We start from the raw sequence: 14,145 nt of genomic DNA on the forward strand, positions 1-14,145 counted from the left end.
GTTTCCTCCACCCAACACAAGCCATTTCAGATGTCTCATGGTTATCAGACTTGTTAAAGCAGCATTGATTGGCTGTGTGTACCAAACTTCTTCAGCCCCTCCCTTCCAAGTGATTTATTGTCTATTTATCCACAGAACAAACTAGACATTATAACTTTGTGCCCCCTATATCAATCCATTTGGTTTGAGCACCAGGCACAATAAATTCAGCGAGAAGAAAGATGGAGAAAGAAAGAAGGAGAAAGAAAAAAAGAAAAAAGAGAGAATGTGTGTGTGTGTGCGCGCAAATGTTGTATGTGTGGCACATTTTTTACATTGCCTCGACTGCAGTATCAGCATAGCCTAAATCTAGACAAAAGAGCATTGTTTGTTACATGAAAAGATCAGGCTCGGTATCTATGGCAATAACATGAATCATACTTAACCAATAACAAAGTGATGGATGAAATGTCTGAGTTAATCTCAGCCACTGGCAATCACTCGGGCCGCATCCCAATCCATCGATTTTCACCCACCATGTGTAGGAAAGTACCATCTTGCCTGGCATGTTACCCCCATTTTTCACTGTATATATGTTGTTTTAGTTGTATGTGTCACTGGGACCCTGGTAACCCAGGGCCCCAGTGCTCATAAGTGTGCCTGAATGTGTTACCTGTGTAGTGACTAACTGTCTCACTGAGGCTCTGCTAATCAGAACCTCAGTGGTTATGCTCTCTCATTTCTTTCCAACTTGTCACTAACAGGCTAGTGACCATTTTTACCAATTTACATTGGCTTACTGGAACACCCTTATAATTCCCTAGTATATGGTACTGAGGTACCCAGGGTATTGGGGTTCCAGGAGAACCCACATGGGCTGCAGCATTTCTTTTGCCACCCATAGGGAGCTCTGACAATTCTTACACAGGCCTGCCACTGCAGCCTGAGTGAAATAACGTCCACGTTATTTCACAGCCATTTTACACTGCACTTAAGTAACTTATAAGTCACCTATATGTCTAACCTTTACCTGGTAAAGGTTAGGTGCAAAGTTACTTAGTGTGTGGGCACCCTGGCACTAGCCAAGGTGCCCCCACATTGTTCAGAGCCAATTCACTGAACTTTGTGAGTGCGGGGACACCATTACACGCGTGCACTACATATAGGTCACTACCTATATGTAGCTTCACAATGGTAACTCCGAAAATGGCCATGTAACATGTCTATGATCATGGAATTGCCCCCTCTATGCCATCCTGGCATAGTTGGCACAATCCCATGATCCCAGTGGTCTGTAGCACAGACCCTGGTACTGCCAAACTGCCCTTCCTGGGGTTTCACTGCAGCTGCTGCTGCTGCCAACCCCTCAGACAGGCATCTGCCCTCCTGGGGTCCAGCCAGGCCTGGCCCAGGATGGCAGAACAAAGAACTTCCTCTGAGAGAGGGTGTGACACCCTCTCCCTTTGGAAAATGGTGTGAAGGCAGGGGAGGCGTAGCCTCCCCCAGCCTCTGGAAATGCTTTGTTGGGCACAGAGGTGCCCAATTCTGCATAAGCCAGTCTACACCGGTTCAGGGATCCCTTAGCCCCTGCTCTGGCGCGAAACTGGACAAAGGAAAGGGGAGTGACCACTCCCCTGACCTGCACCTCCCCTGGGAGGTGTCCAGAGCTCCTCCAGTGTGCTCCAGACCTCTGCCATCTTGGAAACAGAGGTGCTGCTGGCACACTGGACTGCTCTGAGTGGCCAGTGCCACCAGGTGACGTCAGAGACTCCTGCTGATAGGCTCCTTCAGGTGTTAGTAGCCTATCCTCTCTCCTAGGTAGCCAAACCCTCTTTTCTGGCTATTTAGGGTCTCTGTCTCTGGGGAAACTTCAGATAACGAATGCAAGAGCTCATCCGAGTTCCTCTGCATCTCCCTCTTCACCTTCTGATAAGGAATCGACTGCTGACCGCGCTGGAAGCCTGCAAACCTGCAACATAGTAGCAAAGACGACTACTGCAACTCTGTAACGCTGATCCTGCCGCCTTCTCGACTGTTTTCCTGCTTGTGCATGCTGTGGGGGTAGCCTGCCTCCTCTCTGCACCAGAAGCTCCGAAGAAATCTCCCGTGGGTCGACGGAATCTTCCCCTTGCAACCGCAGGCACCAAAAAGCTGCAATACCGGTCCCTTGGGTCTCCTCTCAGCACGACGAGCGAGGTCCCTCGAATCCAGCGACTCTGTCCAAGTGACCCCCACAGTCCAGTGACTCTTCAGTCCAAGTTTGGTGGAGGTAAGTCCTTGCCTCACCTCGCTGGGCTGCATTGCTGGGAACCGCGACTTTGCAGCTACTCCGGCCCCTGTGCACTTCCGGCGGAAATCCTTTGTGCACAGCCACGCCTGGGTCCACGGCACTCTAACCTGCATTGCACGACTTTCTAAGTTGGTCTCCGGCGACGTGGGACTCCTTTGTGCAACTTCGGCGAGCACCGTTTCACGCATCCTCGTAGTGCCTGTTTCTGGCACTTCTCCGGGTGCTACCTGCTTCAGTGAGGGCTCTTTGTCTTGCTCGACGTCCCCTCTCTCTTCAGGTCCAATTTGCGACGTCCTGGTCCCTCCTGGGCCCCAGCAGCGTCCAAAAACGCCAAACGCACGATTTGCGACTAGCAAGGCTTGTTGGCGTCCTTCCGGCGGGAAAACACTTCTGCACGACTCTCCAAGGCGAGAGGGATCCGTCCACCAAAGGGGAAGTCTCTAGCCCTTTTCGTTCCTGCAGAAACCTCAGCTTCTTCTGTCCAGTAGAAGCTTCTTTGCACCCGCAGCTGGCATTTCCTGGGCATCTGCCCATCTCCGACTTGCTTGTGACTTTTGGACTTGGTCCCCTTGTTCCACAGGTACCCTAGATTGGAAATCCACAGTTGTTGCATTGCTGGTTTGTGTCTTTCCTGCATTATTCCTCTAACATGACTTCTTTGTCCCTAGGGGAACTTTAGTGCACTTTGCACTCACTTTTCAGGGTCTTGGGGAGGGTTATTTTTCTAACTCTCACTATTTTCTAATAGTCCCAGCGACCCTCTACAAGGTCACATAGGTTTGGGGTCCATTCGTGGTTCGCATTCCACTTTTGGAATATATGGTTTGTGTTGCCCCTATCCCTATGTTTCCCCATTGCATCCTATTGTAACTATACATTGTTTGCACTGTTTTCTAAGACTATACTGCATATTTTTGCTATTGTGTATATATATCTTGTGTATATTTCCTATCCTCTCACTGAGGGTACACTCTAAGATACTTTGGCATATTGTCATAAAAATAAAGTACCTTTATTTTTAGTATAACTGTGTATTGTGTTTTCTTATGATATTGTGCATATGACACTAAGTGGTACTGTAGTAGCTTCACACGTCTCCTAGTTCAGCCTGAGCTGCTCTGCTAAGCTACCATTATCTATCAGCCTAAGCTGCTAGACACCCTATACACTAATAAGGGATAACTGGGCCTGGTGCAAGGTGCAAGTACCCCTTGGTACTTACTACAAGCCAGTCCAGCCTCCTACACCATGCCACCTTAGTTTGGACCCAGCCATATGCAAATCATTCTTGATTCTGTTGCAATGGGAACAGTGGTGGCTCCTCCGTAATGGCGGAGGAGCATTGCCCTCCTCTTCCCCCCCCCGAAGCCAGCAGATATAAGATAAAAAAATAAAATTAAAATAAAACAATTTTATTATCATTTTATTTTTCACTGACAGCCGAAGTGAGTCTAGGGCGGGCCATCCTCCTGGACAGAGGCAGGGAGGAGGAGTGGTGGGCACCTGTAAGCGTGCATGTCAGTTTGGCCCAGTTGTCTTAGGCCGGCCAAACAGACATGCACACTTGTATTTCTCCAACCCAGCTGTGTTGCACAGCCGGGTGGAGAAAAGGCCAGGTTCCCAGTCCCTGAGCAAGCATCAAACCCGCCTGCTCAGACCAATCCTGATGCTTCTCATGCTTGGTAATAGCATGATCGCAGCGCCTGTATTCAGGTGGGGACTCTGGGAGACTGTACTGTGTGGCCCAAGGACTACCGGAAGCAGAGGAGCACAGAGGCGGGCCGGCAGCATCTGCGTCAGGTAAGTCCCTTTATTATTATTGTCCCCTGACCCACCACTTTCTATTTGCTGTAGCTGCCATTGAATGGGAATAGTCCAGCCCCAAGTGCCAAGCCAGGTCATTTCTGAACCGAAATACAAGCAACCTAGGACAGGTTTCGCCCTGACACAGGCTCATCAGCCATGTCTGACTTGATTCCAATGGCAGAGTGAATGCAGGATCTACTTGACACAAACGTATTTAATCTCCTAAAGGCCACCACACTGCCTAATGCTAAATATTTTATGGGAAAGGAGCAAAACAGAAAGAAGAACTGCAATCACAGCTGCTGATATGAGCAAAACGTAGGGAGTGTAAGTGAGCATATTTCACTTATTTCCCTCGGCACGAAGACAATTAGGAGTTCTCAAGAGGCTACCCTCATGATCTGGAAGGCTTCCAAAGGGTAACCAATCTCTAGTCAGGTCATGCCTAAAACTCTTTAGAGACTGGCGCAATGCACATGACAAGGTGAGACACAAATTGGTTGGCAGCCTTCCTTATACCACCATCGAGCTCTCGCTCTTCAATATCAGTCAAAAGCCTTATTTCATGTTATAAATGCCCTTGTATAATTGTCTAAATGTGGTGAATTCTTCTTCATGTACACCTGGTTTATAAAAAACTATTCAAGAAAATCTGTCAGATAAAAGTATATATTTTGCTATAGCATTACCACTTTGCCAGATTTCCTGATGGTTTGATATCGGGAATTGGGAGTCTTGGGTGGCCTCCTAGTCTTCACTTTATCCACCACAGCATAAACTGCAAAGCAGAGCCTTGCCATCCTTGGCAGGTCACAGACATTGATATCAAACTGAAGGCTCTCATTCCAGTCCTGGTCGCCACTCCGAGGCAGCCTCTCTGAGCTCTCCACAGGTTCACAAAGAGGCTCAGTACCATGGAAGAGACCAGCCCGAACCTGAGCCAAAGGCAAGGCAAAAGAGTGGTATTACTACTTTTTATGTTTTTTTATTTGTTTTTTAGCAGAAGTACATTGAACTGGCATCACATGATTACATCACAAAATTTGATAAACATAACACCTCTGTATAATCACTTGTATCTAAAAATGAGCTAAGAATAAAAAGTTGATATTTTTAATAAAACAAATATTAGCAGTTACACATTATTTTGCAAAAACAATTAAAATCACATTTTGCATTTACTTATTAACCAATAACATGATATTTTACACAAAATTAAAATATCAACTAGCAATTATGCGTTAAAGTAAACAAACAATTCATCCCATAATTATAAATGATTCTGAGTATACCCAATCCGTTTTGCATACGCTGCTTCATGTTCGGGTACTCTACACATTTCCCTTAACCAATCTATAAATGACAGAATTAATTTGGTCATCCATGTTTGTAACATTAGTGAGTGTGCCACCAACATTGAGATAAATTACCTTTTGAGTGAGTTCCTCCCTGCACTGGATAACCTAGCAAAAGAAGTATCCCATTTTGGGAAAGTTGAATTGAAAAAACATTTTCAAAACAGTCAAATATGGAGAGACACAAATGACAATCTAGGCCACTTCCAAACAACATGTGACAAATTAGCAGCATCTGAAGATTCACAGCTAAAACAATTTACTGGGCGATTTGGATGAATTTTGTTTAAGATGGGATGCATAAATCACTCACTTCGAATAAAACTGTATTTTTTAAAAAATTCACCCGCTAGAACAGAGCTATTAAGCTCATTGATTTTAGCCCATACTTACGATAACCCAATATATTCCTGTCTTTCTCCCATTCAATAGAGATATTTAACAATATGCTTGTGTGCTTTACCCTACATCAAGTACTGTTTCTAATTTCTTGCTTTTTGATTCAATGTTCTCAGTTAACTTAAAAACGTATTCCTCCTGATAAAATATCAGCACTATTTCTAATTCTTGCATCATAAATGGTTTTAATAATCAAGCAATATATTCTGGCACTAGCCAGGAAAAAATAAATTAAGCGAAAACTCTTCATTTATTCTGATCAACTACATGGGCATAGCTATATGTTGCTTATAGTGCTCCATAAAATCCTATTTAGTTGCTCTGGGATAAAAAACACAAGTTCCAGATTTCAGACATGTTAAAATGCTCAAAATAATTTGGGTCGTCCATTCCCCGCCCCCCAACCCTCCGCCCGCTAAGTTTGCCAGGCCATAAATTTGACTGCGCAGTTGCTCTCTTCATTTACTTTTTGAAGGTATGTTGAGTTAGTAACAAAATAATTTAGTAATACTCCAGTTAAACGGTTTTAGATTTTTCGAAGGCTATTTAATTTTGTATGTGTCGTGCAGCACGACAGTCTTGTATGTTCTTCTGACCTGGCTTTCAAGCTTTAACTTTTCTACTTGGCTATTTCTTCTGCCAATATCATATTCAGAAATTAATAATGCCCGATAAGACTATTTAAATGCATCTTACACCATTTCTTGTGAGGTGGTACGCTGATTCTTACAAACATACATATTTATGTATTTTTTTTTTTTAACTGAAAAGCTTCTCTTGGGGAGGGGTGCATTTTTTGTATTTTTTTCATCACTTATAAACAGTGGAAAATAGATAAGCTTGAGGTGAATAAGCACTATATACAAAAAAAATCCTTCTGTGGTGATTCATAGATAGGCATAAGATTGCACAGGCTCACGGGTTAAATCAAGAAAGCGTGGGCAGGCCAACGGAGATATCCGCTGCCTGGGCCTTTATCTATTCACTACTCTTATCAACGTCAGTGGAATAAAGTAACTGACAGCTACAGGCATCGTTCATATTAACAGTTTTCCTACAAAGGAAACTCTTCTTGAAGTTAAACATTAGTTTTTAATAAACTTCATGCCCCCTTTTCACAACAAATGAAACTAAAGACTTACGTCTTGGCAGTGTATCTCCATAGGGAATGCAGCAATTAGTGAAGAATGTATTTTTCCTGAAAGCTTCATGAGTGCTTTAAGAAACTAAGCTTACATTTGCATTCCCCGGTCCTGTGGCAACCTTTGTATGTTTAATAATAATCAAAGTAATCATAATAATCAAATAACGCGTGTTTATATAGGACTTCAAATATTTGCTGCTTTTAAGCACTACAACTAACTATTGGCATTACACAATCTAATGATACTAAATTTATCGACCGTAGAATTGTGAAGTGAGAGGCTTTGCCAGGATTCCAACCTTAGCTGCAGTTCCAACTGGTTATCAGCAGCAAGGGTTTATCTCAGTGAACAATCCTACCAAGCAGTCACTGTAGAGACCAGAACTTGCCGAAGACATAGGCTCACGTGAAACTCTGATCTCTATAGCTGAGTACTAGGGGAAAGTGAAAATTACACACTACAGTGCCTCTTCCTGTATTTACAGCGAAAAAACTGGCTGTGCTTTCACAACAAAAAAGAACAAGTACGGCGAGTAAGACCCGGCAATAAAGTAAATTACATGTTAGGTAGATAATGCATGCGTTATCAGTGTGCAATGCCATCACACTCAGTTAAAGAAAGCCAATGGACAAACATGGCTGACCCATTCCTCTATGGTATTTGCTGTGGTTAGTTGAAACAGTGCTTAGTTTTAGCCGGTGGGTGCACGTGGGGCACACAAGCATTCACATGTAGGCACTGGGACTCATTTTACATGATCAAACTTTGATCCAAAATGAGAAAGAAAAACACAAATGACTAAAACCGGTGGCAAAAAAAGAAAACAGGATGAAGAATAACCTACAGGAGCGAGATGAAGAGGCAGGAAGTGTCTAGTGATTTATTAAAGAAGTATGAGGAAGAACCACGATTAAGGCACCCTTGTTATTTGTCATCTATGACAATCGGACGTACGGTCAGTAAGCTTCTGAAAAGGAGTGGGCACTGGCACTTATTTCTGCAAATGACGCTCTGGTGGAAACATTTGAAAAGGATACAGCTGAAGACGGCTGATCCAAAGCCGATCCGTGTGTGAATATATGTATGTATTTTTATTTATTATTATATGATGCTTCAAAAACAAGTACAGGGGTCTCTAGACCACAACTAAACAGGCATACATACATCTTAAAACTCTGCACCATATCCATCTCCCAGCCATTTGGCAAATCGGATTTTAATTCTTACAAAGTAATTAAACTGGGTAACTTAATTCGGCAATGAAAACGTGTTATTTCTAATACTTAAAAAGGAATAACCGAGTTATAATACATTATGCAGAATCTGATTGTTGCAGACATGCATACCTAAAACAGTTTCAAGGTGACATTAAGCCACCTAGGCCAAATTCAGAAATTTACCTCACAATCTAGCTTACTAGCTTAACAGTTGCTCAAGTACGCGCTGAAAAGAGCTACCTTGATGCTTATTCTAGAACAGAAGTGATTCTCAATTACTCAGAGGTTCTTGAATGTGTTGCAGAGGAAGATCCTTTAAACTGCAAGGATTTGCCTTCATCGTGTTGTACTTGTGAGTAGTAAACTTAACAAGACCTTTTGATCTCTGTGTTCTAGCCAGTGAATACTTTTGCAAAACTGTTTCAGGAAGACCGGTGTATTTTTCCACACTGAAGTGCGGGTCACACACAGCTAACTTGAAAGTGCATATGCTGTTTAATCGGGAGAAAGTGTAATGTATCAATACTGGTGAGAAATTATTTTGGGGTCTTTGTTTGGCACTGCATGCGTCATTAAATCTTACGTGATCAACAGCAAAAGAGATTTAGCAAGCATTAGTGAGAGATGGGTTTTGAACCGGCCTACATGTTTATTTTCATGAACATATAATTCTGAGTAGGCATTATCTATGTGCTTCCACTGTAAAGGAAAATTTGTACATCACTTGTTGTCTAGTGGGAACACTTTGGTCAACCCTGCAGGGCAGAGTAGATTAAGGTGTCAAACTATTGATGAAGGCTACAGGCGTGATCTGTTTGATATTAAAGTTTTGAAAGGGAAGCAGGCCTGAGATTTACTGTGAAAAGTAAATATTAAAGCTAATAGGCCTTTAAGGGTGGATGTTCAGTAAAGCTTGTAGTACATTATTTTGTTTCAGGGAATTTCAAAGATGACCACAGTAGGCAAGGTTTTTGGCTTTGGCTGCCCCCTGTGACAAACCATCAAGGTAAAAGATTTGCACTCTGAAGTCCTTCATATGCCATTTTTGCACGTTTATATAGTTTTGCCAACTGCAATTTTGCACACATTTCTAATTCTGTGACTGCACAACAATACTGGCCAGTCAGTCCAAATTCAGTTAATTGGGATCCAAGGGGGTCATTACAACCTTGGCGGTCAAAGCCGCTTACCGCTGTCAGAAGACCGCCAACATCCCGCTGTGGCAGCGGTAAACCGCCACGGTCATTCTGACCCACAACAGGCAAACCGCCAAAATACAGACATCCACAAAAGTCCGCCACACCAAAGGTCAGCGAGAAACTGGCGATGACCAAACCTCCACCGTCACGCCAACAGAAATACGCCCACACTATCACGACACACGAATCCACGCGGCGGTCTTTCAACCGCGGTATTCCATTGGCGGTACACACCGCCGCGCTCAAAATACACACACTCTTACTAAACACAGCCACATTGGACAAGTCAAAATACACACATCTGAGACACATACACACACACCACACCCACACACCCAATTAAATATAAAACACACACCCACATCACCCACAAACCTCCACTCCTAGAGAATCGGTACCACGCACAGAGAAATAGATATCCGAGCACCCAGACGCGCATATTACATTCACCCAGCAATATTACCACGCACTTCACACAACACACCAATACACATCACCACACTTAGCACCACACAATCCACCCCACACATCACCCACACCACCCCATGGCACCGCAAAGACACCCCAGGTTTTCTGAGGATGAACTCAGGGTCATGGTGGAGGAAATCGTACAGGTAGAGCCACAGCTCTTCGGAACACAGGTGCAGCACACCTCCATTGCCAGGAAGATGGAGCTATGGAGCAGAATAGTCGACAGGGTCAACGCTGTGGGACAGCACCCAAGAAATAGGGACGACATCAGGAAGCAGTGGAACGACCTACGGGGGGATGGTGCGTTCAATGGTATCCAGGCACAACATCACGGTTCAGCGGACTGGCGGCGGTCCACCACCTCCTCCCCCAGAATTTACAACATGGGAGGAGCAGGTCTTGGCAATCCTGCATCCTGAGGGCCTCACAGGAGTATCTGGAGGAATGGACTCTGGTAAGTCTCATCTTCACTACTTCACCCCCCCCCCCCCAGCATGCCAACTCATACCCCCACCCACACCCTCACCCCCATCACACCTATTCCTTGCAAATGTCTCACCATCACAACCCACCAATCCCAACCCCAAGCCCGCATGCGACCACAAAGCATGGACACCCATCACCAAAGCATGCCCACTGCACATCTCCCCCCCAAACCACCGTCACAAAGCCCCCACACAGGAATGCAAGCACTGGGGTACACGGGCACCCACCCATTGCACGCTATGGCACACACAGATGCAATAACCATCCCTTTATACCCCTGCAGGACCCGAACGCCACGTCACCGCACAGGAGGGTCCACAAATGTCCACTCCACCCCCAGAAGAGGCCCACAGTGATGACAGCACCTCTGTCGACCTGGATCTAGATGACCAGCCCGGCCCATCGGGGACCTCGGGACAGTCGGTTCCCCTCAGACAGCCACAGGCCACAGCAGACCTTCCCCCCTCTGGGAACACCAGCACAGCACCCACCCAGCGGGCCCATACCTCTGTCCCCAGGACACGTCAATCAGCGGTGTGTCCACCACTACAGGGTACCCAGGTTAACCCACCACCCCAACAACAACAGGGACCTGGGGGCAGTGGTAGTGGGCACACGGTCCAGGGGAGAGAGGCCCAGGGAAACAGGGGAACTGGGAGGGCTGCTGTGCGACGGGGGGGGGGGGGGGGACAGGCCCAGGGAACCCACTCTCCACGAGGCCCTCTCCTCCATCATGGGAGCCTACCATCATTCGCAGGAGACGATGGCGACGGTACTGGCCAGGTTTCAGGAGATCCAGCTCCTGCAGGAGGAACAGTATTTGGGGTTCAGGGAGGAACTACGAACCATCAGTTCCGCCCTGGGCACCATTGTAGGGGCTCTGAATCTGGTAGTCACCACATTGCGGGACACTGTGGCACCACAAAGGGCCCCTGACACTAGCATGGACCAAGAACTGCCTACCACCTCTGCCGGCGCTAGTGGACAGGAGGCCCCGCCACAGGACCAACAGGCCACCAGCACCCCACCCCCTGCAGAAGGAGAACCACCCGCAAGCGGGCCCTGAGATCCAGGAAGAAGACAGAGTAAGATGCCAAGAGACCGCCAGGAAAGGATACCTCCCTGATTGTCATCCCACTGTCCCACATTGTCACCCTGTCCATCCTTAAACTGCCCCTGCTCCACTTTCCACAGGCATTTGGACAATGCACCTGTGATACAAATAGTCTGGACTCTGCCATGGACAATCCTCCACCATCACCCCTCACCGATTTGCAACCACCCACCAATATAGAGCACTGTAATAAACACAGTTATTGCACAAAACAATCAGGAGTCTGGCTGTGATTTTGAACAAATGTATTAGACATTAACGTGCCAAAATGCTTATTTACATTGTGATGCCAACATACCAATGTCATACAGCTGTAGTTCATGGGGAAACAAAGCAGATGTCACGCAGTGGGGCCCACATCTCTGAAATCGGAAGGGAAAGTCACAACTCAGTTACCATATACTGGGGGAAAAGGACAGACAGTAGAGAGGTAGTAGTGTTTAAGTATATGTAATATGCCGGTGTGTATTCTTACCTGTGTGTCATTGGAAATACTGCTGTGTTCCTGTTGTCTATGTCGTCTTCTTCGGCTTCCTCGTCTTCACTCTCCACAGGCTCCACAGCTGCTACACCACCACCATCTGGACCATCCTCCTGCAGAAAAGGCACCTGTCATCGCAAAACAAGATTGTGAAGCATACAGCAGGCCACGATGATCTGACACACCTTCTTTGGTGAGTAGAATAGGGATCCACCTGTCATATGGAGGCACCTGAACCTGGCCTTCAGGAGCCCGGAGGTCCGCTCGATCACCCTCCTAGTTCTCCCATGGGCCTCATTGTAGCGTTCCTCTGCCCTTGTCCTGGGATTCCTCACTGGGGTCAGTAGCCATGATAGGTTGGGGTAAGCAGAGTCACCAATTAGCCACACACGTTGCCTCTGGAGTTGACCCATCACGTAAGGGATGCTGCTATTCCGCATGATGTACGCGTCATGCACTGAGCCAGGGAACTTGGCATTAACATGGGAGATGTACTGGTCTGCCAAACATACTATCTGCACATTCATCGAATAATAACTCTTCCTGTTTCTGTACACCTGTTCACTCCTGTGGGGGGAACCAAAGCCACATGGGTCCCATCAATGGCACCTATGATGTTGGGGATATGTCCAAGGGCATAGAAATCACCCTTCACTGTAGGCAAATCCCCCACCTCAGGGAAAATGATGTAGCTGCGCATGTGTTTCAGCAGGGCAGACAACACTCTGGACAACACCTTGGAAAACATAGGCTGGGACATCCCTGATGATATGGCCACTGTTGTTTGAAATGACCCACTTGCAAGGAAATGGACCACTGACAGCACCTGCACTACAGGCGGATTGGTGACATCAGGTCTGGCTCCAGCTGGGCACACAGTTCATGAATAGTGGCTCGGTCAAGCCAGTATGTCAATATGACATGTCTTTCCTCCATTGTCGACAGGTCCACCAGCGGTCTGTACACAGGAAGATTCCGCCATCTCCTCGCATGTCCCAGCGGACGGTGCCTATGAAGGACAACAGCGAGCACAGAGTCAATCAACCCACAGGTACGTAACCACAGCTTGCACATAACACGATTCTCACTCCATTGAATGCTTTGTATGAGTGTTGATGCAAGGCCTAGGTATGTGTGACGCAGTAAAAAGTAAGCCATGTGGGCCCCTGAAATGGCGGCTGCCTGACCTGTGAAGTGCGACAATGGGATGAGAGGTAAATGCGCTGGCGTGGCACACTGTGGCGGTAGGCGGTCGAAGACCGCAGCGCAAAGCAGCATTGGTTAACATTGAACCCTATGGGTCTCATGAGCCAATGACGATGTGCGCCGGCGGTCGCGGTACGCACCGCCGCGGGCGTGACCGCCATTTTCTATCTGCTTAATCACTCGATACCTGATCTTCGACAGGAGAGGACCTACACTGCAAGTGCTGCTGTGACCTCGGTCTGGAAGAGACAACGGCTCATGCGACTGGGGAAAGGGCCCCTGCCTTCACAGCTCAGGAGTTGGAGAAACTTGTGGATGGGGTCCTCCCCCAGTACACGCTACTCTACGGTCCTCCAGACCAACAGGTTAGTACTGAGGGAGGATGCTTTATGGGCAATGCCTGTGTTGAGTGGGGTGGATGAAAGATGGTGGGGAGGGGAGCGATTGAGGCATGCATCAAACGACGGTGAGAGCATGTGCCACATGGCAAGGGTAGGGATGGGGGGCCACTCACATTGAATATGCAGAAGGTGATGACTATTTTTCTCCCCCTGTACATTTCACATAGGTCAGCGCCCACCAGAAGATCGATATTTGGCGTGCCATCGCCAAGGACGTCCGGACCCTGGGGGTCCACCACAGACGGGGCACCCACTGCCGGAAGAGATGGGAGGACACCCGCCGCTGGAGCAGGAAGACGGCGGAGGCTCAGCTGGGGATGGCCTCCCAACGTGGGAGGGGTGCCAGTCGGACTTTGACCCCCCTGATGTCCCGGATCCTGGCGGTGGCCTACCCCGATTTGGATGGGCGCGTGAGGACATCACACCAGACACAAGGGGTGAGTACACTCATTCTGTTGACTTTGCGCACAGTGGAGGGGTCTGGTTGGGGGAGGAGGGCTGTGGGTATCCCTAGGCCAGGGCGATTTCTGTAGGCTAGGCACCTCTGTAAGGCATAGCCCCGTGCCCCCGCCCCCCACCTCTGTAGGGTGCCTAGT

The 14,145-nt window shown here is 47.1% G+C and overlaps 1 protein-coding gene across 4 annotated transcripts in view; it reads right to left on the reverse strand.

Moving 5' to 3' along the window:
• The window catches only part of PIK3CB (phosphatidylinositol-4,5-bisphosphate 3-kinase catalytic subunit beta), a 1,042,661-nt gene that overhangs the window by 454,925 nt on the left and 573,591 nt on the right, over positions 1-14,145 (reverse strand). For all 4 annotated transcript variants that reach the window (XM_069213799.1, XM_069213795.1, XM_069213796.1 and 1 more), the window contains one exon: positions 4,765-5,010. In XM_069213799.1, coding sequence (XP_069069900.1) covers positions 4,765-5,010 — 246 coding nt within the window. The remainder of the gene's footprint in view (positions 1-4,764; positions 5,011-14,145) is intronic.

The sequence above is a fragment of the Pleurodeles waltl genome, chromosome 11, assembly GCF_031143425.1.
Source record: "Pleurodeles waltl isolate 20211129_DDA chromosome 11, aPleWal1.hap1.20221129, whole genome shotgun sequence".
NCBI classification, from domain to species: Eukaryota; Metazoa; Chordata; class Amphibia; order Caudata; family Salamandridae; genus Pleurodeles; species Pleurodeles waltl.